Genomic DNA, 24,261 nt, shown 5'->3' with positions numbered 1-24,261 from the left:
AGCTAATCAATTGGGAGGCGTATTACAATCTGAAAGTAACCTTAGAAAAGGGGGTTTCCTAGAGATTTCAAGATTCTAGTTCTCGAGTGTCTAGGGACGAAATGTTGTTACATTTCCCACCACTAAGAGACATTTTTAAGCAAGAAGAGATCAAGAAAATCAATGTTTTAATTATAAAGTTATTTTCGACTATATTTTATCTTTGAATTCTCTTTTCTTGTTGTATTCTTGTTCTTAAGTTTATAAGAGGCTTCTCTGTCTTTGGAAGGTTTCCAAGGAGGAAGTTTTTAGTGGAAGCTGTGAGTGAGGAGTAGACTCTTAGATTAGTCATCTCAAGAAGGTGAATACCAAGTAAAATCAAGGTGTAGTGCAATGTGGCGTCCAAGTTGATTGAAGATTTTTGTTGCGCATTCAACGATGAGCACAAAGCAATGTTGAGAAGAGATTGAAGCTATTCACCCCTCCTTTAACTCGCACAAGTCTTAACAAGTGGTATCAGAGTGAGACTGCTCTTCATCGGATTAATCGCTAGAAGAAGCAAGAGCTAAAGGAAGAAGAAGTAGTTAAAAGTTTGAGCCCTAAATATCAACAAGTCAAAGGACTAATCATTGAAGGAGCTCAACTTCACAATGGAACCCCGAGATGGATTCATATATGACATTTGGACATCTCCACCCTTCGTATAGGAGGCTTCGATCTTTAGAAATCAAGAATGGAGATTTTGTTGATGATGGATATAGAGCAATAGTTTGCTCTAATTAAAGGAATTGAACCTCCTAAAGATAAAAAGGGAGAACCTCTTCAAAAAAGCAAATGAACCGAAGGGCAAATCAAGATATTCAAGATTCATGATAAGATAACTAAAATTTTGATTAATTTGTTACCTAACAATATCTTATGAAAGATAGGTGCACATCAAGATGCCAAGGAATTGTGGACAAAATTAACAAAGCTTAACAAAAATCCAATTTGAATGCCAAGTGAAAATAAATTCAAAAAGGGAGACTCATTGGATAAAGAACTTGAGGATTTAGAAATTGAGAAGTACTCAACATCTGAAGATGAAATTGAAGAAGCATTCTCAACATCCAAGGATGAAATTGAAGAAGCATTCATCTGAAGCGTTGAGGGGAATAGTTCATTGATATCGGAACAAGAAGAACCCTCAACTTTCAGAGCCAATGATAAAGAATCATGTGTCACCTCTATAATTAAAGAAGGTAAAACACACTCAATTTATAAGGATAAAGATTATATAATATGATTTGAATATCGGGAGAAAGGATACTATAAGAGTAAGTGTTCTAAATTGATAAAGAACAAGGTTCAAGTGCCATCCAAGGCAAGGGAGAAGTCAAAGAAGGTTGGAACCTTAATATGAAAGAACAAAGAGTGCATTATGTACTTTTTGTGCTATCAAAAATGACACAATCAAAATCAATATCCAAAGAGGAGGTCTTCAAGTAAGAACAAGGGAGAAAGTTCAAATCAAGGAGGAGCTTCTAAGAGCAAAATTAAGGTACAATTTGTTATGGTATTTCTTTATATCATGATAACAAGTATGCTTGAAATAAGTTTTATAATTTTAAGGTTTATTATTATGAAATAGAAAGCATAATAATTATAAGAATAATTATAAATTATATCATGCTAAAAACTTCACCTAATGTTAAAAATGATCTAGGCAAAAATTCTAAAAAGACTAGATACATGCCTAGAAAAAGAAATGTCCAAGGTAATAATGAAAAATTCAAGTTTAAGGATTTAAGAATTGAGAATCAAGTTTTGAGTTCAAGACTTGATAAATTAGAAAAGACTCTAGAGAAAATGAAAAATAATGTTAAAGGGTCCAAGAAGCAAAATCTAGATTTAGGAAGATTAGAGTATAAGCTGGGTTTGAGATACAAATCTAAGTCCAAAGAAAACATGACCTCATATTATAGAGTTTCATATAACTATAGAACTTTTGGTTTAGGAGTCAAATCAAGGTTATAAGGGAAATCATCCATAGTGCTGACCTTGAGGAGACTAGTATCCTAAGGATTATAAGAAATCTAGGAGAGTCATTAAAAAGGTTTCTAGAGAAGTTATCTCTATTGAGTACCTAATGAACCTAAAAAGCTCCAATAGATATTAGGTTCCTAAAAGTATGATCTCTTCACACTATTTAAAGTGTGTCAATTCCAACTAAAAAGATAGTTAATCCAAGTATAGTGAAGTTGACAATTTAGGATATTTTCAAGATATCATAATATCTTGAAAATGAAAATTCAACTCTTATCTTGGAAGAGTTTAAAGAGTGACAATAAAAATTTAAGATATTAAGATTAATCAAATTGGTACAAATAGGATATAATTCAAAAGTGTACCAAGTTGAAATTTTGGCACATGCTAAGGAGATAGGGTCGTCTATGTCAAATTGGTAACTGGGTTTAGCGATTAGTTGACGACTTTTAGATGAAAATCTAGGTAGTTACATTATGCTACAATTACCATATTTGTGTGCCTTATTACATATCATGACATCATATCATATCATTCATATTGTCATAAAAATGTTACATGTAATATCATACATGCATCATTAAGTTATGATAGTTTTTCTTTTGAAAATATACATTGGATGTGTGTCATACTTATTTACAGGAATAAACTTTAAGTCTTTTTAAAATTAAGGGCAAAGGCATTAGTTGACATCTAGGTAGATGATCAAGTTTAAAATGCCTAGTTAAAAATGCATTGACCCTTAGTTTAGGGAATATTAATTTATACATCTTACAAAAACTATAGAGTTAATTAACTTGTCTATGCACTGAGACATATTAGATACAAGTAAGATTTAGGATGATAAACTAAGTTCAAGATGTAATTTGATGTATAAAATGAATTTTATTTTCATCAAAATACATATATTGTATGCAGACCAATCATGAAAAAAAATAAATATACAAGTCATGTTTATTTAGGATCTCCTCTGCCAGAGCGGGGGGGGTTTACCCACGTACAAGAGAAGAGATCGTGCTAGAGAGGAGATTGTGCTGAATGCAAGAGATCGGGGATCAGTCAAAGAAAGAGGATCAAGAGAGCAAAAGGAAAGAAAAAAAAAACATAAAATCCTAAAAAAATCCTAAATTAGCGATGAATATTTAATTCAATTATTATTCTAATGAAGAAATTACTTTTCGTCACTAATTCTATTTTAATTCCGTCGCTACTAATCTTTTTTTTATTATTATTATAGTGAAAATTTAGAAACTTTTATAGCATTGGGCAGAATAAAATGGAAAAAAGTTGGAAAGCTTTAGATAGCAGAGAATTAGATAACTGAGGAAGTTTAGGTTGTAATTTTTTGTGGCTAATTAAATCTTTGAAAATTCAAAGGCCAGTGGCCAATTTTACGGCTGAACAACAAAAAAATCTATGGTTTATTAGAAAATACGAAGGGAGGGTTGAATGTAATTTTTCAAACAAATTGATAGATCTCTTCCCTGGGTAACGAGGATTTAAATTTCACCCGAGAACATCATATTTGGGGATTCAAATTTCACAGAGAGTACACTATATTTGGAGAGTTTAAAAATTTTAGATTGGATGATGTTGATGTTGATGATGATGATGACGATGATGATGAAAGTTCCTGTACTAAGATTTTTTATGGAAAGGCAAATTTAATTTTGTTTATATCGATGGCTGTTTTATCATGAATGACTAAGATTAAATACTCGATCAAATAACTGAAAAAAATAACCCTATCATAGGAAATCTTATTTTATACAGGTTGTTTCTTATAAGATTCGTGTTCCTTCTTCCCATTCCATTCCAGTGGATGACTAGAGCTCTAATCCATCCCTTAAACATCAAATTTAACTATAAAATTAATACTAAAATACTTTAATCTATACATCAAATTCCACACCAAATATGGTGTGATGAATACATCTTTAGTGTAACACTATTCATATCACAGTATTTAATGTAGGAGAGAGTTTTTTATTTTTTAATTTTATTATATAATTAATAAAATCAAATGTAATTAATTTATAATAATTATTTTTTATCTTTATTTATAGGATATTTAAATGTAACTATTATTTATTATAAATTTAAATTAGTACATTTAGCATATTTAAATTTTATTATGTATATTGGTAAAGATTTAATTTATTAAAATTATTAATTTATATATATATATTTATTTTAGTTGGATACTGAATTTTAAAAAATTCAACCTATCAAATATTAATGAAGTATTAATTTTAATTATAATAATTATCATATAAAAATATTAATAAATTTAAATATATATTGATAATTAAATTATGAATAAGAAAAATAGAATATTCTAAAGAATATATTTCTTGGTATCGTGGATGGATTGGAACTGATATAATATTTGGTAGTGAAATTGTACTATTTAAATATAAAAGTTACATTAAATTTGATGTTATGGGTTTGAGATGTGGCTAGACGCTTAGCAAATAGTTTGAATTGCATTTATCGAGACTATCTGGCTTGAGCATCCAGAAACATTGTAAAACTTTCAATTCTAGTTCCAATTTGTTCGACTGCTAATTAAAATATTAACCACCCATGCATTTCTTCTATGCGATGAATGCCCAAGCTAAACTCAACGACTTCCAACTCTGTAGATTGATATAATGAATTCATCCAATTGCAAACGTAAAAGTCCAGTCTTATTTTTATTTATTTTTTTATCTGACTGAAATCGAGTAGAATTAAATTTCCATCCTCATCCTCCTCACAGTAACTACCCGACAAACCCTCACAAAACCAACCTCCATTTATCATCACTGAGAAACTTACGGTGGTGAGTCACTGACTGCGAGAGCGCATGGTCCGACTGCGAATTGGGCTGTGGTGGCTGTGAGCTCACGTCCAACACACAAATCAGGCCAATAGCGCCAAGGACTTACAGCCGTATAAGTTACTGCTGTGGACCGCAGTTGTCGTGAAACCCATCTGTTTGGTATTCTTACTGCCATGTCTCACTTCCTTTTCTTCTGGTGATTTTTTCCCCTTCACCGTCCGCGATCCACTTTTATCATGTTTATATGTAAAACATTTTATGCGGATAAATGTGGGATATCAAAGCACCATGTCAGTTCCAAATTTGTGTGAGCCATTTCACCTAATCTTTCAAAAAAAATCTTGTTTTAGCTCAAAGACAACTTCGATTTTTCTTCAACATGGATCAAGCTCGTGCTTTTATTTAAGATAATTAATGATAAGAGTGGACGAACTAACTGAATATTTATGAATGAATAAGCTAAACTTAGTACGTGTGTTCGATTTTGAGTTTAACCAGGTGTATCTGCAAACTCCATCAGCACTATCCATACCTCTAATCCTTCATGTTTTATTAAATATTCATCTTCTCTTGGCACTAACTCACAGCATCATCATAATCATCATCATCATCATCACTGAAGTGGGCCACATCACTCTCCTGAAAACTAAGCCAGCATGAAGCCCAATATTTAGGTAATTAGTTGGTTCTGAAGCAATCGAAGGATAATTAGGTAGAAATTGATATATTAATGCGACAATATTTGCACATCCTACTATTAATAAAACAAAAAATACATCTCTAAACACCAAGTGCATCTTCTTAATTATATATCTTAAAATACTAAACAAGGAGCATTCTTTGTGCATGGATAGAGCAGTGGAGATTGTGTAATCATTAAATATGCTCATTTGGCCTTGGTGAAATAAATAAAATTTTCAAAGCATGTTGACAACATTCTTTCACCAACATATGCAAGCACAAAAATAGGCGAATTAGGCCAAAAGAAGGCGCAGAAAGAAAGCGAGAAATCGCTGAAGTGGATGTAGAAAAGCACCCCCAACACTGCCTGCAACACCCACAACAGAAAAAAGCCACACTAAAGAGAGGGACGTGATAGGAAGCAAAAAGAGAGCTCCTGCTGCATAAAGCCCTGATCACCAACTCTCTCCAATCCCCACAAAGCGTAGCAATCACCAACACACTTATCCTACAATCACAAGTACTCCTTGTTCTTTCACAAGCCAGAAAGCAGCTCCTCTCTACCATCTCAACACGCACCTCCATTCAAACACCCACTGAGCAGCACCAGTCGTTGGTGTTGCTAAAAAGAGAAGAAGAAGAAGAAGAAGGAGTAGGAGGAAGAGAAGTATCGGAGGTTGAGGTATGAGAAGTGGAGTTTGCATAGTGCGGCAGGCTCTCAATGATGAGGTTGCCTCGGTCCTCAAGCACTCCGTCAACCTGGCTAGGAGGAGAGGTCATGCCCAGGTCACGCCCCTGCATGTTGCTGCAACCCTCATCAGCTCTTCCTCTGAGTCCACTGACGTTCTCAGGGGAGCTTGCCTTAAGTCCCAACCTCACCACCCTGCCAATCACCTTCTGCAGTGCAGAGCTCTTGAGCTCTGCTTCAATGTAGCTCTCAACCGGCTCCCCACCACCGCCCCTCCCTCCTCTGGATCACTCCTCCCTTCCCCTTCCTCCCTCTCAAATTCCCTCATTGCAGTTCTCAAGAGGGCGCAGGCCAACCAGAGGAGGGGCTGCATTGAGCTTCAGCAGCAGCAACCTCTGCTGGCTATCAAGGTGGAGATGGAGCAGCTCATGCTCTCCATCCTGGATGACCCTAGTGTGAGCAGGGTGATGAAGGAGGCTGGCTTCTCTAGCAGCAGTGTCAAGAGTAAGCTTGAGGAAGAAGCTTCTAGTTTGAGCCAGTCCTCTCCGTTTCTGTTGGACTCTGGCAAGGACGTCACCGACATCGGCAGAAAAATGTGGCAGTGCCCAAGCCTTGGTTTTCCTTCCAAGGCCTCTGTAAGTGAGGAGTTGAGGTCAATCATCGAAGCGATGCTAAGAAAGCAGGGAAGGAACGCCAATATTGTGGTGGTGGGAGACTCAGTCTCTATGACGGAGGGCCTTGTGACTGAGCTGAAGGGGCGGCTTGAGAGAAATGAGGTCCCTGATGAGCTCAGACATGCCAGTTTCGTAAATCTTCAGTTCTCTGCCAATCTTAGGCTGATGAACAAGGGTGAGGTGGACATGAAGCTGTCTGATCTCAGAAGCACCATCAATTCTTTAACAGCAGACAGAGTTGGACTCATAATCTACGCAGGGGATTTGAGTTGGATAGTGGACGAAGAAGCAAGAGATGGATGTGGCTTCAACTATGACCCAGTGGAGCATATGGTTGAGGAGATGGGTAGGATTTTCTCCGAGTTCAAGAGCAACATTGACAACAGGTTATGGCTATTGGCTACTGCAAGCTACAGCACGTACTGGAAGTGCCAAATAAGGCAGCCATGTCTTGCGACTCTATGGGCCCTTCAAGCTGTGGTGGTTCCCTCTGGTTGGCTTGGCTTGGATCTCCAAGTTTCCAGGTGAGATATATATCATTGATTGAAGTTTTAGTCTCTTTCAGCATGGATTCTGCTCTCTCCGTGTCAATCTTTGTTCCTTGGAAAGGAATACATGTGGATGTTCTTGTTGTTGTGCTATGTTTGTGAGATAGATGTTTCCATGATATAAAGATAGGAACAGGACCACCTTGTTTTTCTTTGATGGAAGACAAAACTACAAGCTTGTCTTTCCTTTTGCTCAGCCGAACCAAAACACATCATTTTCAGAAATCAAAAAGAACACTTGCATGCTTCCTTGTGAATAATGGAGATGGTTCTGATTATTCTCTTTTAAGCTTACATCTAATATTTGACAAAAAATTATAGCACGTTTTCTGTTGATCAAGAATTGTGAATCTGACGTATTTCGTGATTTAGTTTAGTAGTGAGAAGAACTAGATGCAATGAAATCTTGATGTGCCATTTCCTCTTTTATCCTTCGCAGTTGCCTAAATTCAAGGGTGTTGAAATTTGACGAGTCCCCATCTCAACTGCTTCGATCAAAGATTTTTAGTTCAAAGGAAAATGAGATGCTCCTTTGTTGCGACGACTGCACATTTAACTACGAAAAAGAAGCATTAATTTTTAAGTCAGAAACCCCATGCTGGCTCCAAGCAACCGCTGAGAGCGATCAAAAGGTAAATTATCGAAAACTGGATGCATCCTTCTTAATTTCTTATATTAATTGTATCTCTTCTTATGATTAACAATCTCTCTGTTTTTTTCGCTTCTTTCAGAAAGCTTTGCCAGAATTGAAGAGGAAGTGGACCAAGATATGCCGAAACCTTCAACATAATCACTACTCTCCATTCTTCCATCAGAGTCTCATCAGCATGAATTACACCGGGTCTTTGTCCAAGTCCAATTCATGGTGGCCTGACAGCTTCTTCACCAACCAAAACAAAACCTTCATCGAACAGCATTCATTATCTTTTTCTGCACCCATTCAAAATCTTTATCCTGGATTCTCGATGGTTGATAAGAAAAACAAGACAGGGAACTCATCTGAGGGAAGCTTCAGTTCCCTTAAAATTTCAACAGATCACCAGGTTAAGACAACTCTTGCATTATCCAATCCCTCCTTCTCAGATTCGGCAACATCAAAAAACCAGACAAGACTATTGATGGCAGACCCAACAGCTCTACAACGCCAATTGCAAGTGGAAATTCCTTGGCAATCAAAGAGCATTCCTTTGATAATGGAAGCACTGCATGAGTGTGTTAGTGGTGATAAGAAGGCTATGATGCTCCTGATAAAAGGTACTGATTTTGTTGCCAAGAGAAGGCTAGCTTCAGTCATTGCCAAGTCCTTCTTTGGATCTACGGATAAGATAATCCAGATTAACCAAAATGGCTCATGCTGTGCAACTCTCTTGGATGCCTTAAGAAAGGACCAGAAACGTGTGGTCTTGATAGAGGATTTCTGTCAAATGAAGGCTGACTTCATTAAATCATTCACGGATGCCATAAAATTTGGATCTTTAAAGAGCAACACAGGTGAAGAAGTGAGCTTGGCCGATGCCATATTTATATTGACCACTTCCAAGTGTTCAGAATTGAAGGATGCCAGTGGCACCAACAAGGTAGTGATGATGAAACTTTGTTCATCATCCTGCTACACCAAAAGGAAGTCAGAGAGTGATCTTGAGAGCTTAGCAAAGAAGCCAAGAAAAGAAGACCACAGTTTTGATCTCAATTTCGTAGTGAACAGCAACACCGAGGAGGAAAATGTTCCAAGTGATCTAACACAGGAAGCAGAATGCATCAGCCTCCATCTCCCACAAGAGTTTCTAAAATCCACTGTTCAGCTCACATTAGATGCAGGTCATAGTGAGCGCCAAGAGGTGAAGCTCAATCTCCTCTTGAAGCTCCATCGAGCATTTGAGGAAGCGCAGACGACTGGCAATGATGGAACAGGGCGACTTTTCATCGATCCAGAAATCGCGGAGGAGTTAATGCAGGCGTCTGATTTGTTCTCGGAGAGCTTCTTTGAGAAGTGGGTGACAGAGGTTTTGCAACCGAGTCTACTAACTGCGGCAAAAGGTAGGAACTTGAGGTTGAGTTTGGACGGGAAAGAGAGATGGAATGTTGAAGAGTTTGGTTTCATGGCTTCTGTACTGCCAAATAGGATAAATGTGGATTGAACTGTGCTGTAATCTATCAGAATTAGTAGCAAAATTTCCACTCTTATTACAGCTCCTAACTTACCAGTCCTTCAACTGAATTATTACTGCAGCTGAATCAAATGCAGCTGTAGTTACCATCTCATCGACGTTCTTGTTTTTATCTTGGCTGTCCTTTCTCATGTCTGTATGGAAGTAGACATGGCAGGGGACAAAAAAGTTCCAGCCTTCTTCTTTATCCTACTGTTCGCATGCGCTTTTCCATCACGCGAGAAAAGGCAACGGTGGCAGCTCAAGGACGTCGGAGCCGAAGGCTAAAGCCTAAAGCCTAAAGCTAGAATGAATGAAAACATTCTTACAACTAGACATCGACTGTGCTCTTGTACTCGTTAGCCAGCCAATGATGTGATATGAATTATTTTTCCCTTAGAAATGTTGCCAGATAACAATGAACTGGACATTAACTTATGATTTCTGTGAAATTATCCACAAAGTGAAGGAATAAAGATGACGATAATATAGCTCTAATATTTACAAAGGTGTCACTACTAATGACTCTACTGCTTCTCGAGATGGGAAAAGGTGTCACTAATGAAGCTTTCAATCTACATCTATTAATTTTCATCTTCAAATATTGCCTAACTTTGATCCCTTGACTTTTCCTGGATTTCTGCATCAATATTTTGTTTGAAATAAGATCTGTATTTGTTGAGCAAGAATGACTGACTCAATGACTAAGTGGATCAGTCGCCATTTCTCTCTATATTCTACATCAATTTTACAAAAAGTAACTTTAGTCTTCCAGCATTTAGAACTCTTTAATGAATAATTCATACATATATCTGGGAAAGGACTTATCCGCCACAACTTTATTCATTAGAAAGCAAAAGTTTTGGGTTCTCTAAGATTGCTTTGACCACCCGGAGCAGGATTCAAGTGCATGAGCACAAACAAGCGCATTGGCAGGAATATAATTACCCACAATTGCGTTTATTGATTATTATAATTAATTGGCAGGATATGGCTTTGCTAGCTTGTTGGTTCAGGGATTAGGATATTTGTCCTTGGTTTTAAGAGCCATAGTTGCCAGATCTCTTTACCATTATCTGATTGAGCTAGTGATTAGGGATAGGCGAATGGTTAGGATCAATCGGCTCTGGAGCATAAACACGCAATGTTGTCTTGAGAGGTTGCATCTTGCATGGGAGGTCGTTTTCGCAGCGCTTCAATGAGATTGTTGTAGGATTGAAGTCATGTACTCTATCTGCATTGATCGTATATATGGGACTATGAGAGTTCACGGCTAAGGGAAATAGTGTTTCTAGGATAAATAGATAAGATGATATGATAGTTAAAGGTAAAATAAGATAGTGGTCAGAGTTAGAATATATACAGCTGAACGATCACTCTCACTAGGACTCAGATCTCCGCTTCTCATCGCCAAGACTCTTAGCATATAATAAGCCGGGCGGCCCAAAATGTCGGCCAGACCTCTCTTTTCATATAAACGGTTGGACCTAGAGCCAGTCGGACCCAGAGTTAGTCGGGCATTCAAAACTCAATTGCTTACTCCTCAGAGGCAAGGTCTTAGCATATGGCCGATCGGTCTAGAGTACCAGTCGAATCTTTTAGGACTTAGCACTCCGCTCTTCAAAGGTAAATATCACAGTATACAGATGGTCTGCTAAAAATCTGGTAAAAATCTGGTTGACCCTTCCGTGACTTAGCTATACACCCTTCGAGGGCAAGGCTTCTATCATACGGTCGATTGACCCAAAGTATCGATCAGACCTATATGGGGCTGAGCTTCTCACTTCTCATATGTCAGTCTCTCATCATATAGTCGGTCAGTTGCAAGGTTGGTTGGACTACCTCTAGGAGATAATATTGTTAGAGAATCACAACAACCTGTCAAAGAATATTAATTACCCACGAGGAAATATTTCTATACTATGACACATACAAGTAACAAAACCTTCTTATGAGGGTGGCTATGCATCTTCCATTACCTGACATCAGGTATTCTCAGCCACCTCAGTATTGTGGAGGTTATAAAAGACGGTTCATATACATGTAACGTAAGCTTCTTAAGAGGATTGTTGTACATCTTCCATTACCCGACATATTTTGACACCAGACATTCTGTCATCTCATTATTGCAGAGGTTATGAGAGACGGTGTAACATGGGGGTCCTCTTTGTTGGCGAGGTAACTTTTACACTACGCGCACATATACACGTATCTACACTACTATTCATCTTCTTTTTCATTTTTCACTCGACTACTAGTCTGACTTGAGTATCAAAGTGCCTGCATCAGTGATCCCCTCCCTGGTTCTCGCTCTAATATCCCCCTTTGTCCTCTCTTTGGTATGCGTAGAGAGGATCGCCCAACGCTATCTTCTAGCTCAAATTCTTCTCCTAGACAACATCAAAGCCACTTGATCTGCTCGCCAGCTCATCATCTTCTTCACTTTCAGACAGGATCAAATTTGACATCATCTATGGAAACTTCGCTTGAATCTGAAACAAGAAGATGGATGAAGTTGGACGGTTCACAACGGTCACTTTATCGCAAGAAAACTTGGAATTTCTCTTATCTGCCTGAGCGTAGAGATTAGTACAACAACAGTCGGCGGCAATGGAGCATCCCTTCCAGAACAATCTAGCCTTATCTGTAATAGGCCCTCGCACCGAACGAAGGACCCGAGTGGAAGGACCGATTGGGTTTCCACCGACTCCTCCTCCAATTGGCTTCATGAAAGCACTCGTACAGTAGATTAGCTTGCCGCCCATGCCCCCGTCTTCGCTCACATATCACCGGGCCCTGATCTGCATGCCCTTCGAGGGTGTGGGTTGAGCTAAGAGACCCCAAGTATGATCTTCTAAAATTCACCCACTTGAGACATTAGAAGGGGACGACCTCGATGGTTAGTAGCTCTCGAGAGAGAGAGAGTCAGTGTGTCATTCTCCTAAGAGATATTGGAGGACAAATTGTCGAACCACTTGTTAGCAATTAGAGAATATGGAGGAGCGACCAACTCAGAGGACCACCTACTCAAATTTGAGAATGCAACCATCCTCTATCAATACATGAATGGAGTTAAATGTCGAGTGTTTCTTATCACCCTCTCTAGCTCAGCATAGAGATGGTTTAATCAACTCCCGGTCAAGTCCATTTGTTATTTCAAGGACTTCTCCAAGGCATTCCTCTACCACTTCGCTAGTAGCCATCGTTACTATAAGACTACGTTGAGCCTCTTTTCCCTCGAGCAGGGGCCCAAGGAGGCACTGGGGGCATACATTAAAAGATTTAGCCAAGTAGCCATGGATGTCCCCTCATCCATCCCGAAATTTTGGTGAGCACCTTCTCCCAAAGACTTACTGATGGGGATTTCTTCCGCTCTTTAATCAAGAAGCCCCCGAGTAACTTCGACCACTTACTTCGAAGAGTGACCAATACATCTGATCCTGTCCGAGTGCTGAGTCGATGGTCGTTGGGGACATGGCGCTCTCGTTGACTTCGTGTGGCCCTATGAGTGACGCAGATCTCTAGCGAGAACTTGCAAGCACAAAACCGAGTCGGAAAGGGGATCCTGGCAACGGTCCCCCGACGCTCAAGTCAACTCCCGGCAGCAAGAAATCGAAAGAGAGTGACGAGAACTATAGCTACAGTGGTGAATCGTGCATACCTCCGTTGGAGTATGGGAGTCCTTATATAGGGCTCTCTGAAGGCGCGTGCACGCTTACCAAGACATGCACGCTTCTCAAAGCATATCTGTAATGAGTGTGTCAGAAAAGCGTGTCTGACGCAATACCTCAATAGCGCGAGCATATCCCTGACGTGACAGTGTAAACTTCCGTCGTACGATTCTCTGTCTGATCCGGCCACCTACCATGCTGCCTGTTGGCGACACTTGTCTCGAGAAAGATAGAGTTACCTGCCCCTTTTGTCTCATACCAAGCCGGACAGAAGAACCGCTCGGCTAACGTCGCGGTTGGCTGAGTGGGACATCTGCTCAGCCAATCATACGGTGGCCCTGGCGCTGCTCGTACGAAAAGGAGAACCTCGGTGGCCATGGTTCCCGTTCGGTCGAGAAGAAAACCGTTCAGCCTTCGTGCCCTGCTGTTAAGCCGTGCTAGTCACTCGCCGGGCGTCAGGAGCTCGAACCCGAGTCGAGCCGAGCTGTCGGGATGCCGGGTTGGCTTTTTGTCGATCGGGGAGGTGATTCGCCCGGTTGGGCACCTACAGGGTGTTGACCACCTTGACCTTCTGTCGGACGGGCCCCCCCTTTACCACCGGATCACATGTCTTCTCTTCAAGTCTAGTCGAAGGAGGCTGAAAGTCCGACTGACTAGACAAGTAGCCTAGTGAGAAATTGGCTGGTCGGCCAGCAGATGAGCTGGATCCCGCCGGTTCCTGTAGGACCGGCCTTTTTCTCCCGGTCGGTGCTTCGTGCCTTTGTACTTGGTCATTTTTGGATACTTTTCCTCACCGCTATCGAGGGGGCGCGGGCCGGTCGGTTACCTCTAACGTTGTTCGAATCTCCTCGTGATACGTGCAAATCGCTTCCATTAAGGTCGAGCACGTGCCCATTAAATGCTGACCCGTGGGGGGACGGCACATGTCGCTGGTGCAGCCGCCCACGTCCGAGGTGACAACTACTGACGTGATGTTTGGCAGTTTGAATTCAACGGTCAGATGTACACTTCGATCCTTGTGCCCTAGATCGGACGGCTCAGCTCAGCCGTGCCCATCTTTATAAAGCTTTGGCGTCATCGCTTCCTCGGCGCTCTGTTTCCGCTTCTCCCCCGTTTGCTCCGGCGACTTTGCTTGCTTCTAGTGCTGCGGCGACTCCCAGCTTTCTCCTCCGACGCTTCATTTTCCTGTAAGCTCTAACTTCCATTTCTTTTATTTTGGCTTCATCGTCCTTCGACATTCCTTTATTCTGTTTAGTGAACCCCTTGTCGATCCTGCCTTATTCTTCCATCAACTCTCTTAGCAAATTCTTCCGCCTCTTTGTTTTCCGACTATGGCCAATTCCTCCCAACCAGTCGACGTAGCCCCTGGTCCTTGGTACACCACCATGGAGACCAAGTTTGATGCCGATGATGCAGCACATCTCATAAATGCCTTTGACCTCCCGTTCGACCATGAGCTTGTCCTAGCTGGACCAATCGATCGACCACACAACCTGCCGATTGACACTATTTGTTTCTTTCGAGACCAGTTCGTGGTCGGTCTCCGGTTCCCTATCCACCCATTTATAACTGAAGTTGCAATTTTTTCCGAATCCGGCTCGTCCAGCTCGTCCCTAATTCTTTCCGCCTGCTGTGCGACGTGGTGGTGTTGTTCCGAGTGCACAACATCCCCCTGACCCCTCGAGTCTTCCACTACTTTTACTATCCCAAACAATCCGAACTGGGCACGTTTCTCTTCCAATCTCAGATCGGCTTAGTGTTTTTCGATAGGATGCCTTCCTCCAACAAACACTGGAAGGAGTATTTCTTCTACATCAGACTCCCTGAATGGCCATACTTCTGCACTCGATGGCAGATCGCTCTGCCACCTCCGCCCGAACTGAAGAGGTACAAGACCCATCCAGATTATCTCCACGCCGCTAACATGTTGGCCAGTCTGAAGTTCAATATCCACAAATTGCTTCTAGAGGGAGTAATGTATATCTTTGGGTTGAGTCCGAGCCGAGTGAAGCTTCCGAGCAGCCTAGGTAAAAATTTTCTTAAACCTTCTTCCTTTGAATCTAACTGATTCTGTTTTTCTTTTACAGCTGACATTATGATGCGAGCCCGAGCTACCAGTATAATGAAGGCCAAGCAGGCCGAGATCGAGGCAGCTACAGCCAAGGAGTTGGAACGGCTCGACTTGACCCCTGTCGGCTCGCAGGAGGGCACAGATGGAGAAACTGTAACTGCGGGTGAGGGGACCGCCGAACAGATGCCAAGCGTGGGAGGGACTACTGACCCAGGAGTGGCCCCAGAGGTGCCTCCAGTCATTCCTACCGAGGGATCAGGATCCTCGGGCGATGAAGTTCCGCTCTCCTGCAAGAGGCGTCGGGTCGACGTGCCCTCCCGGTCTGCCATGTTCGTTGTGCAAACTTCTGCGGGAGGTGTCCCATCTACAACCCCCACAACAGTGGAGGCTACCTCCTTCGATCGGACCCCATCTGCAGCCGAGCTACAGGAGCCACTTCCTGTGCAGCCACTTACCTCCCTTCCTCCAGCTAGGAGGAGGATAACTCGCTCAGCCATTCATCCCATTCGTCCTGCCCAGTCCTCCGGTCCATCTGCCTCTGCCCAATCAACGTCGGGCAGGAGACGATTTGTCACCACCACCCTTCATCTGCCGACCGAGGATCTTCACTCGCTAAGCGATCGGGCTGAATCTCCCTAACATCAAGTCTACATTCGAGGTCAGCTCGGTCACGTATGGGAGGTGAGGGCTCGAGCGGCCATGAAACCCCCGGGCGCGCTGGCCGACAGTCACCTAGAGATGTCCACCGGGGTTAGTACTTTTGGTTATAACTTACCTCCGATTGGCACTAGTATTCGTTTTGCAGTACTGGCTGGAAAGCATCGCCATGTGCCAGCGGCCGTCACCCGCTCGGCTGAGGGCAGAGCTGGAGAAGGCCCAACAACTTTTGACGGAGGAGCAGTAGAAGTTGGCCGAACAGGCCAGCAGGCTGAGTCAGATCGAGGCTCAATTGAAGATCTACGATAAGAAGCTGGAGTTGGCCTCCACGAGGAAGCAACGGGTTGTCGCCAACTTAGAAGAAAAGAACAAGGAAGTCAGGCGACTGGCCGAGAAGCTGAAGGCAACGGAGAACTCCCTGGTTGCTGAGCGGGAGAGCCACTCGGCCAAGGAGACTGAACTACAAGGCCATGTGAAGCACCTTGAAGATGAGTTGCTCGCGTCGCGTGCTACTTTGAAGACCTACCAGGAGGCTGAGTCAGTTCGTTTTGCCGCCATGAAGCATCAATACCTCCATTCGGAGCCCTTTCTAGAGAAGGCAACAGACCGTATCGTCCATTCGTTTGAGCTGGCCATTACCGCCATGCTCACCCAACTGAAGACGAACGACCACCTCTCTAAAGGTTTTTCCGACCGGGATGTCAACCGAGTCCAGCTCCTGAAGGGTATCCCTAACGCGACCTTTGAATATATCGAGTGAGCAAGGAGCCGCTATTTTGTAAAAGCCTTGTCTTTTGTAAGCCTTAATGGCTTTTCTTACCATTCAGTAATGTCTATGAATGAAATCTTGTCTCTTTCATATGCTGTCGGTTTGCTATGTATGTGGTCGCGTAGTCCCGATTGCCAATGATGCCCAGGATATTACTAAAAGATTCTCTTAGGATTATACCTCTGGGTTTAGAATCGCTGCCTGACTTCAGCTTTAGTGTCTGTGTTAGGCAATTTTTCAAGGCCGAGGTTTAACGTCGCCGCTCGACGGTCTTCTAGGCGGGGTATTTATAGTCGCCGCGTCAACCCTAGGATTTAACGTCGCCGCTCGACGGTCTTCTAGGCGGGGTATTTATAGTCACCACGTCGACCCTGGGGTTTAACGTCGCCGCTCGACGGTCTTCTAGGCGGGGTATTTATAGTCTCCACATTAACCCTTAGGTTTAACGCCGCCGCTCGACGGTCTTCAAGGCGGAGTATTTATGGTCGCCGCTCCGACCTTGGGGTTTATAGTTGCCGCTCGACTTTTGGGTTTAACGTCGCCGCTCAACGATCTTCAAAACGGAGTATTTATGGTCGCCGCTCCGACCTTGGGGTTTATAGTCGCCGCTCGACTCTTGGGTTTAACTTCGTCACTCGACGATCTTTCGAGCGAGGTTTTTATAGTCGCCGCGTCGACTCTGGGGTTTAACGTCGCCACTCGACGGTCTTCAAGGCAGAGTATTTATGGTCACCACTCCGACCCTGGGGTTTATAGTCACCGCTCGACTCTTGGGTTTAATGTCGCCGCTCGACGGTCTCGTGAAGTCTTGAGGACTAGCCGTTCGATGATAAATTCAGCGAATACTCCGCTTTTGGTTTTCAGCCTGTAATGAAAAGGCAAAGGGGAAAGCAAAGGTATAGGATATTAGTTACATTATCTCACCTTTCATCCAGCTCGATATGGCTGCAGGTGTTTGGCGCTCCATGGGCGCTCCAATCGCCGCCCGTTCTCGTCTTCCAGATAATATGCCCCTAAGCGGAGATTTTCCACAACCTTGAATGGCCCAGCCCATGGGGCCTCCAGCTTGGTGACTTCGCCGACCGGCTTGACTTTCTTCCAAACGAAGTCATCGACCTGAAATGATCTGGGTACCACTCGCCTCTAGTAGTTCTGTTTCATTCTTTGTCGATACGCCATCAGTCGGACGGCTACCTTGGCTCGCGTCTCGTCCACCAGGTCTAGCTCCAATTGCCTCCGTTCGGTGTTGTCCTCGCTGTAGCGTCGGATCTGGTGAGACTCTATTCTGACTTCGACCGAAATGACGGCTTCTCCTTCGTATACCAAGTGGAATGGGGTGACCCCTGTCCCTTCCTTAGGCGTTGTGCGGATCGCCCACAATACACCCGGCAGCTCGTCCACCCAGCTTCCCCCTTCATGATCGAGCCAAGCTCGAAGAATCCGTAAGATTTCCCGATTTGCTACCTCGGCTTGCCCGTTACTCTACGAGTATGCCACAGAGGTGAAGGCTTGTTGGATGTCGTACCCCTCGCACCTTTCCTTCAGTTGCTGACCTGAGAACTGCCTCCCGTTGTCCGAAATGAGCCGACGGGGAATGCCGAACCGACAAATGATATGCTGCCAGATGAACTTCACGACCATCTGCTCTGTTATCTTCGCTAACGGCTCGGCCTCGACCCACTTAGAGAAATAGTCAACCGCCACTAGTAAGAATTTTCGCTGCCTGAGTGCCATAGGAAACGACCCCACGATGTCCATGTCCCATTGGTCGAACGGGCAGGACACGGTGGAGGACTTCATCTCTTCCGTCGGGCGATGCGAGAAGCTATGGTATTTTTGGCAGGACAGGCACATGCTGACTATTCGAGTGACGTCTTCCTGGAGTGTCGGCCAAAAATACCCGGCTAAAAGGATCTTTCTTGCTAATGCGCGGCCGCCCGGATGTCCTCCGCAGGACCCTTGATGCACCTCTTGTAGTATATAGTCGCCGTCTTCCGGACCGACGCACTTAAGTAAAGGCTTGGAGAATGTTTTCTTATAAAGCTATTCTCCGATCAGGATGAAACGACCAGCCCTTCTTCAAAGCAAATGCGCTTCCTCTCGATCGGAGGGTGTGGCCCCGGACTTCAAGAATTCCGTTATGAGCGTCCGCTAGTCATGGGGAAAGTTGAGCCCTTCCATCCTATCAATGTGAGCTACTAGGGCTACCTGTTCGACCGGTTGCTGAATGACGATTGGTGATATGGAACTGGCGAGCTTGGCTAAATCATCAGCAGCTTGATTTTCTGATCGGGGAATCTTTTGTATGATCACTTCCTCGAAATTGCCCTTTAGCCTCTCAAATGCCTCGGCGTAGAGTCTGAGCCTTGGGTTGCTTATCTCAAAGTTTCCGGTAAGTTGCTGAGCGGCTAGCTGAGAATCTGAGTGGATCAAAACCTTGACTACTCCCACATGCCGAGCGGCCTTTAAGCCAGCTATGAGGCCTCATACTCAGCCTCATTATTGGTGGCCCGATAGTCCAGCCGGATGGCCAGATGCATCCATTCGTCCCGAGGAGAAACTAGCAGTACACCAATTCCACCTCCTCGCCGAGTGGACGACCCGTCCACATATATCCGCCACGTGGCCTTAGGCTCGGGGTTCTGCACTTCGGTGACGAAATCTGTCAAAGACTGCGCCTTAATAACAGTTCAGGGTTGATACTAGATGTCGAATTCGCTAAGGTCTGTTGTCCACTTGATCAACCATCCGGACACTTCCGGGTTGAGGAGGACTCGTCCCAGGGGACTGTTGGTCCTCACAATGATAGTGTGTGCAAGGAAGTATGGGCAAAACCTCTGAGCGGCCAGTATTAACGTGAATGCAAGATTTTCGAGGCCGGTGTAGCGAGATTCAGTGTCTTTCAATATATGGCTCAAGAAGTATACAGGCTGCTCCTCGTCGTTCGGCCTTACAAGAGTCGAGCCGACCGCATGCTCGGTCGAGGATAGGTAGATCCTGAGGGGTTCACCAGCAACCGGCTTGACGAGCACAGGCAAAGAATTGAGATAAGACTTGAGTTCTTCGAACGCCCAATCACATTCTTTGTCCCATTGAAACTTTGTGGCTCGACGCAGGATTTTGAAAAAGGGCAAGCTCCGGTCGACAGATTTTGAGATGAACCTCGATACAGATGTTATCCATCCGGTAAGACGTTGGGCTTCTTTTAGATTCCTTGGAGGCAGCATATCTTGGAGTGTCTTTACTTTGCTGGGGTTGGCCTCAATCCCCCGCTCTATGACTATATATCCCAAGAAACGTCCGCTCTTTGCGCCAAACAGACACTTCTGGGGATTCAGCTTAATTCCATACGTTTTGAGGGTCTGACAAGTCTCCCTGATATCTGCGCAAAGATCAGCAGCTCAGAGGGATTTAATTAGGATATCGTCGACGTATACCTCCATATTGCGACCGATCTGCCTCCTGAACACCCTGTTCATGAGCCACTGGTAGGTAGCTCCCGTATTTTTCAGTCCGAACAGCATTACGTTGTAGCAATAGGTGACGTCCGCTGTGATGAAGCTCACCTTCTCCTGATCCTCCCGGGTGAGCGGCACCTGATGGTATCCCTGGTATGCATCCAACATGCATATTAGCTCGCACCCAGCAGTTGAGTCCACCATCTGATCGATTCTGGGCAGGGGATAGAAATCCTTCAGGCATGCTTTGTTCAAGTCCTGAAAGTCAATGCAGACCCTCCACTTGTTATTTGGCTTGGAGACGAGTACGTTCACTAACCAGCTTGGGAATTGGACTTCCCGTATGTGGCCGACCTCCAGCAGCTTCTCGACCTCCGCCCGGATAATCTGATTCTGCTCGACGCTGAAATCTATCTTTCTTTGCTTTACTGGCCGGGCATCTGAGCGGTCATGAAGCTCATGCCACTACAACAAAAACCTTCATAGACATCGGTTTTCCACCGGTATCTATTTGATTTTCGACCGATGTCTATGAAGCCGATGTTAAAAGTCTGCCATTTTAGACATCGGGTTAAAACCGGTGTAGTATCACTTAACGACACCGGTCTTCGGATCAGTTATTAACCGGTGTAGTATCACTTAACGACACCGTTTCATCAACGGTGTAAAACCGATGTAATATTGTATGTTAATAATACCAGTTTTGGCAGCGGTAAATGACCGATGTAATATTACTTTATAACACCGGTTTTACATCGGTGGAAAACCGATGTAATATGTATATTTTTTAGCAGCACAGATTTGATTTTAAAACCGACAATAACAAAAAAAAAATACACAAATATTCACAAATTGTACAAATATTCTTCATTCAATAATATCCATAAAATACACAAATATTCACAAATTATATAAATAATCTTCTTACAACAATATCCATAAAATACCCAAACATTCTTTTTACATCAAAAACTAACTAATAGATATCAAAATCAAAGTATAACATTCTGTTAACACATCAAGGTACAACTGTCTCAAATGTAATCTAACATGCATTCAGCCCACTCGAACCGCACTTCATCAATTTCAACTCTGGAGTACTTAAGATTTGTAAACTGTAAAAACACATAAATCCACCATATGTCAAATAACTAAAACAAATATGTGCATGTATCAAATAAAATAGAATACTGAGTTTTTAAAGGCTGCTGTGGAAGATAACGAATATAACAGTGAAGGAAGCATAGAAGAACAAAGAAAATGTTCATAGTTAACAAGCAAATGAAGAGATATACTATTTATTGTACTACCTCTGATGCCATCTTCCAAATCTCATAAGCAAGAATGCAACTGTGCCCTTTGTATACACATGGCTAATAGACATAATACAATAAGGAGCAAAAGCTATAAAATTCACCATCACCACGCAATCAATGAAGCAGGCAAACACAAGGTGGGTTGATATGCAGTGAAAGTGTTAATTAAGTGGAACTGCAGCAAATCATGACTCAAGTCTGAGCTTTTTTTGCGGCTTTCATCTTTCCCAGATAATTCCTTCAGTGATTTTTACTGCTAACTTGGTTTCTATTTTTTCACATCTTTGTATTAGCGGAATGGATTAAGATTACAAAACCCTCTTACATTTCTTTTGCAGTTGGTTGATTTTGAGAGCTGGAAAATTATTTTCTCAGAATCTATGAAAAGTGCTGGTTACTTCAGCATTGTCTCTCTTCCAGAATATAATGTTCCTCGAGAGCAACAAGAAATGGAAATTCAAGCTAACATCTTTGCTTTTGGAGTAGTTTTACTGGAAATAATCAGTGGAAGACCTCCATATTGCAAGGAAAGAGGGTGTCTGATAAATTGGGTAAGATGCATATTTGAAAATATTTGATACTCAAAAACAGCATCAGCTTCTTGTAACAGATACTTAGGGCATAAACCCAAATTTGTTCTTATTTCCTACAAACTTCCGATAATCATTTGTTCCATGTAGTTTAGAAGCTTAATTCTCAACGAGCCCTCTAATCAGTTCATACAATAGTCAGGGTAAGTTAAAGGTTGTATTACCTCTATTTAGCTACCTTATCACATCCCAACTGAGGAAACCATAGCCTCGCTGCAAATCACAAGTTTCTTTCAACATTATCTTCCCTTTGGAGATTCATTAGTTGGAAAAGACATAACATTGTTTGACCTTTGGGTTCGCTAGTCTCAAGATATATCCTTCTTGATCCAACAGTTTGTGATTCATATTAGTAGATTCATGCTATATATCCACGGCTCATTGTTCTTCTATGTTATACAGGCCACAAAGTATCTTCAAAACCCAGAAGAGATAAGTAAACTAGTAGACCCTGAACTGAAAAACACAAAGTCAGAAGACCTCGCGGGTTATAGTTAGCCATGTGCATGAAGATGGAGGATTAGTATTGATTACCCATTTATCTTAATAGGTTAGGTTAAATTCGAGTATCAATATGTTAGATATTTAGAGGAAGTTGAGCAGGTTCAAAAAATGTAATCAATCCTTTAATCCTAAGGTTACCATTTAAGATAGCTTATCCAGCCACTCTACTCACTGCATCTCCTAATCTCTAATTCCTTTCTTCTTAGGCAATCATTTAGTCTCCAACTAGTATCTGGTTTGTAACAAAAGCATAGCATTCGGTTTGTATAAAAAAAATCATTTTAACAAAAGCATAGCATCCGGTTTGTATCAAAAAATCATAGCAAGCACCAGGGGAACTAAATCGAAATTATCAAAATCACCAGGGGTAAATATTGTATTATTACCATTGCTGGAAATGAATCCTTGTGGTCAACTCCAAAATTTTCAATTATATCTTTCATATATCGCATGATATAAAAACCACATTGCTCCGCATCCGGTTGTTGAGGAGCCTATGTTAGAAAAGAAATATTGGAATAACTCCTTCAAGGATAGTAAAACAGTTGCTAATCAAAAGGACATACCTTGACAGCTACCCATGTTGGTTGTTTTTTGCATATAACCCGTGGGAATTGTATTGCCACATCAAAATACTTACATGTTTCAACAAAGGTAAGAAAAGAAGCCAAAAAACTTACATGTTGACAACATATTTCCAATCTTGATCACGAATGCGGTGACTAAGAGGATCCAACAAAAAAATAATCTCCTTCTCAACATTGATGATAGTCAAAATCCAGTGAAAACTACACAAAGAAATATAATTAGTGTATATATGCATCTTGCAAGTTCTAAAAATATGCAAGTGAGAGTGATATATAATGTTATTCTTACTCACCCAACGTTGCATGGCACAACAACCAATTGACCAGATGAGGTACCAATTAGCCTACTGCTTAAGTAACAAGCCCTTTTATTCAACTGTTGTATGAAATCCCGATTTTGATGGTACATATTCCGGATCCACCAATCTGAAATCTTGCAGCAACATCTTTTCCTGCATCTTTCTATATAGATGCCTACAAAGAGTGGATCTGAGCTCAAGAATGGTTATTTGCAATAACCACGCAATGGATGAGAATGTCACTAGGCTACACATTCTAAACGTCGAGAGCTGATATTAAAATGTGGTTCCAGGGCATTCAATCTCGGAACTCTAATGTTGTCTATATTTCTCCCTTATACATAGTTTGGTTTGTCAATAATGTTTCCACAGGTTTTGGTACTAACATCCATGTGATTAGATAATCTTGCTATCAAGTAGACATGGTAATAATTCATATTTTATGATTTAAAATGCTTCATGCCTTTCGGGAACCCGTGGAAAGTGTGTCTGCATCCATGAGGTGGTAAGCAGCTTAAATCATTCTATCGCTAGACTTTAATACCTAGTACAATGCCACAACAACATGTTCTCTCTATCATAATTCACCATATGCTTTCTGAAACTATTGAGTTCACAAATCTGTAAATTAGAGATATAATTTCCTAGTTTGAGTGAATGATCCAAACTGAATCCTGATCACTCAATATGGTGTACAAAGAGTACAAAGTGTTTCATCTGTATGAAAGATTGAAATTCTAGGTGACTGGGAAGTTGTACAAAAACTTGAGGCA

The 24,261-nt window shown here is 42.2% G+C and overlaps 1 protein-coding gene and 1 long non-coding RNA gene across 2 annotated transcripts; both read left to right on the top strand.

Moving 5' to 3' along the window:
- The first annotated feature begins 5,785 nt into the window (after nt 1-5,785).
- On the top strand, nt 5,786-9,608 carry LOC122019907 (protein SMAX1-LIKE 4-like). Its single transcript, XM_042577529.1, has 3 exons — nt 5,786-7,395; nt 7,859-8,051; nt 8,151-9,608. Exons 1-3 carry the CDS (start codon nt 6,194-6,196, stop codon nt 9,555-9,557), a joined length of 2,802 nt encoding a protein of 933 aa, XP_042433463.1. The 5' UTR covers nt 5,786-6,193; the 3' UTR covers nt 9,558-9,608.
- Nucleotides 9,609-21,921: 12,313 nt separating this feature from the next.
- Nucleotides 21,922-22,547, top strand: LOC122000488. The gene is made up of 2 exons (XR_006117148.1): nt 21,922-22,059; nt 22,501-22,547. It is a non-coding gene; the product is annotated as an uncharacterized LOC122000488 (long non-coding RNA).
- Nucleotides 22,548-24,261: the final 1,714 nt, after the last annotated feature.

Source organism: Zingiber officinale, chromosome 1A, assembly GCF_018446385.1.
Source record: "Zingiber officinale cultivar Zhangliang chromosome 1A, Zo_v1.1, whole genome shotgun sequence".
Lineage (NCBI taxonomy): Eukaryota > Viridiplantae > Streptophyta > Magnoliopsida > Zingiberales > Zingiberaceae > Zingiber > Zingiber officinale.
Note: the sequence above shows the minus strand (reverse complement) of the source record. Positions and strands in the feature narration are given on the sequence as shown.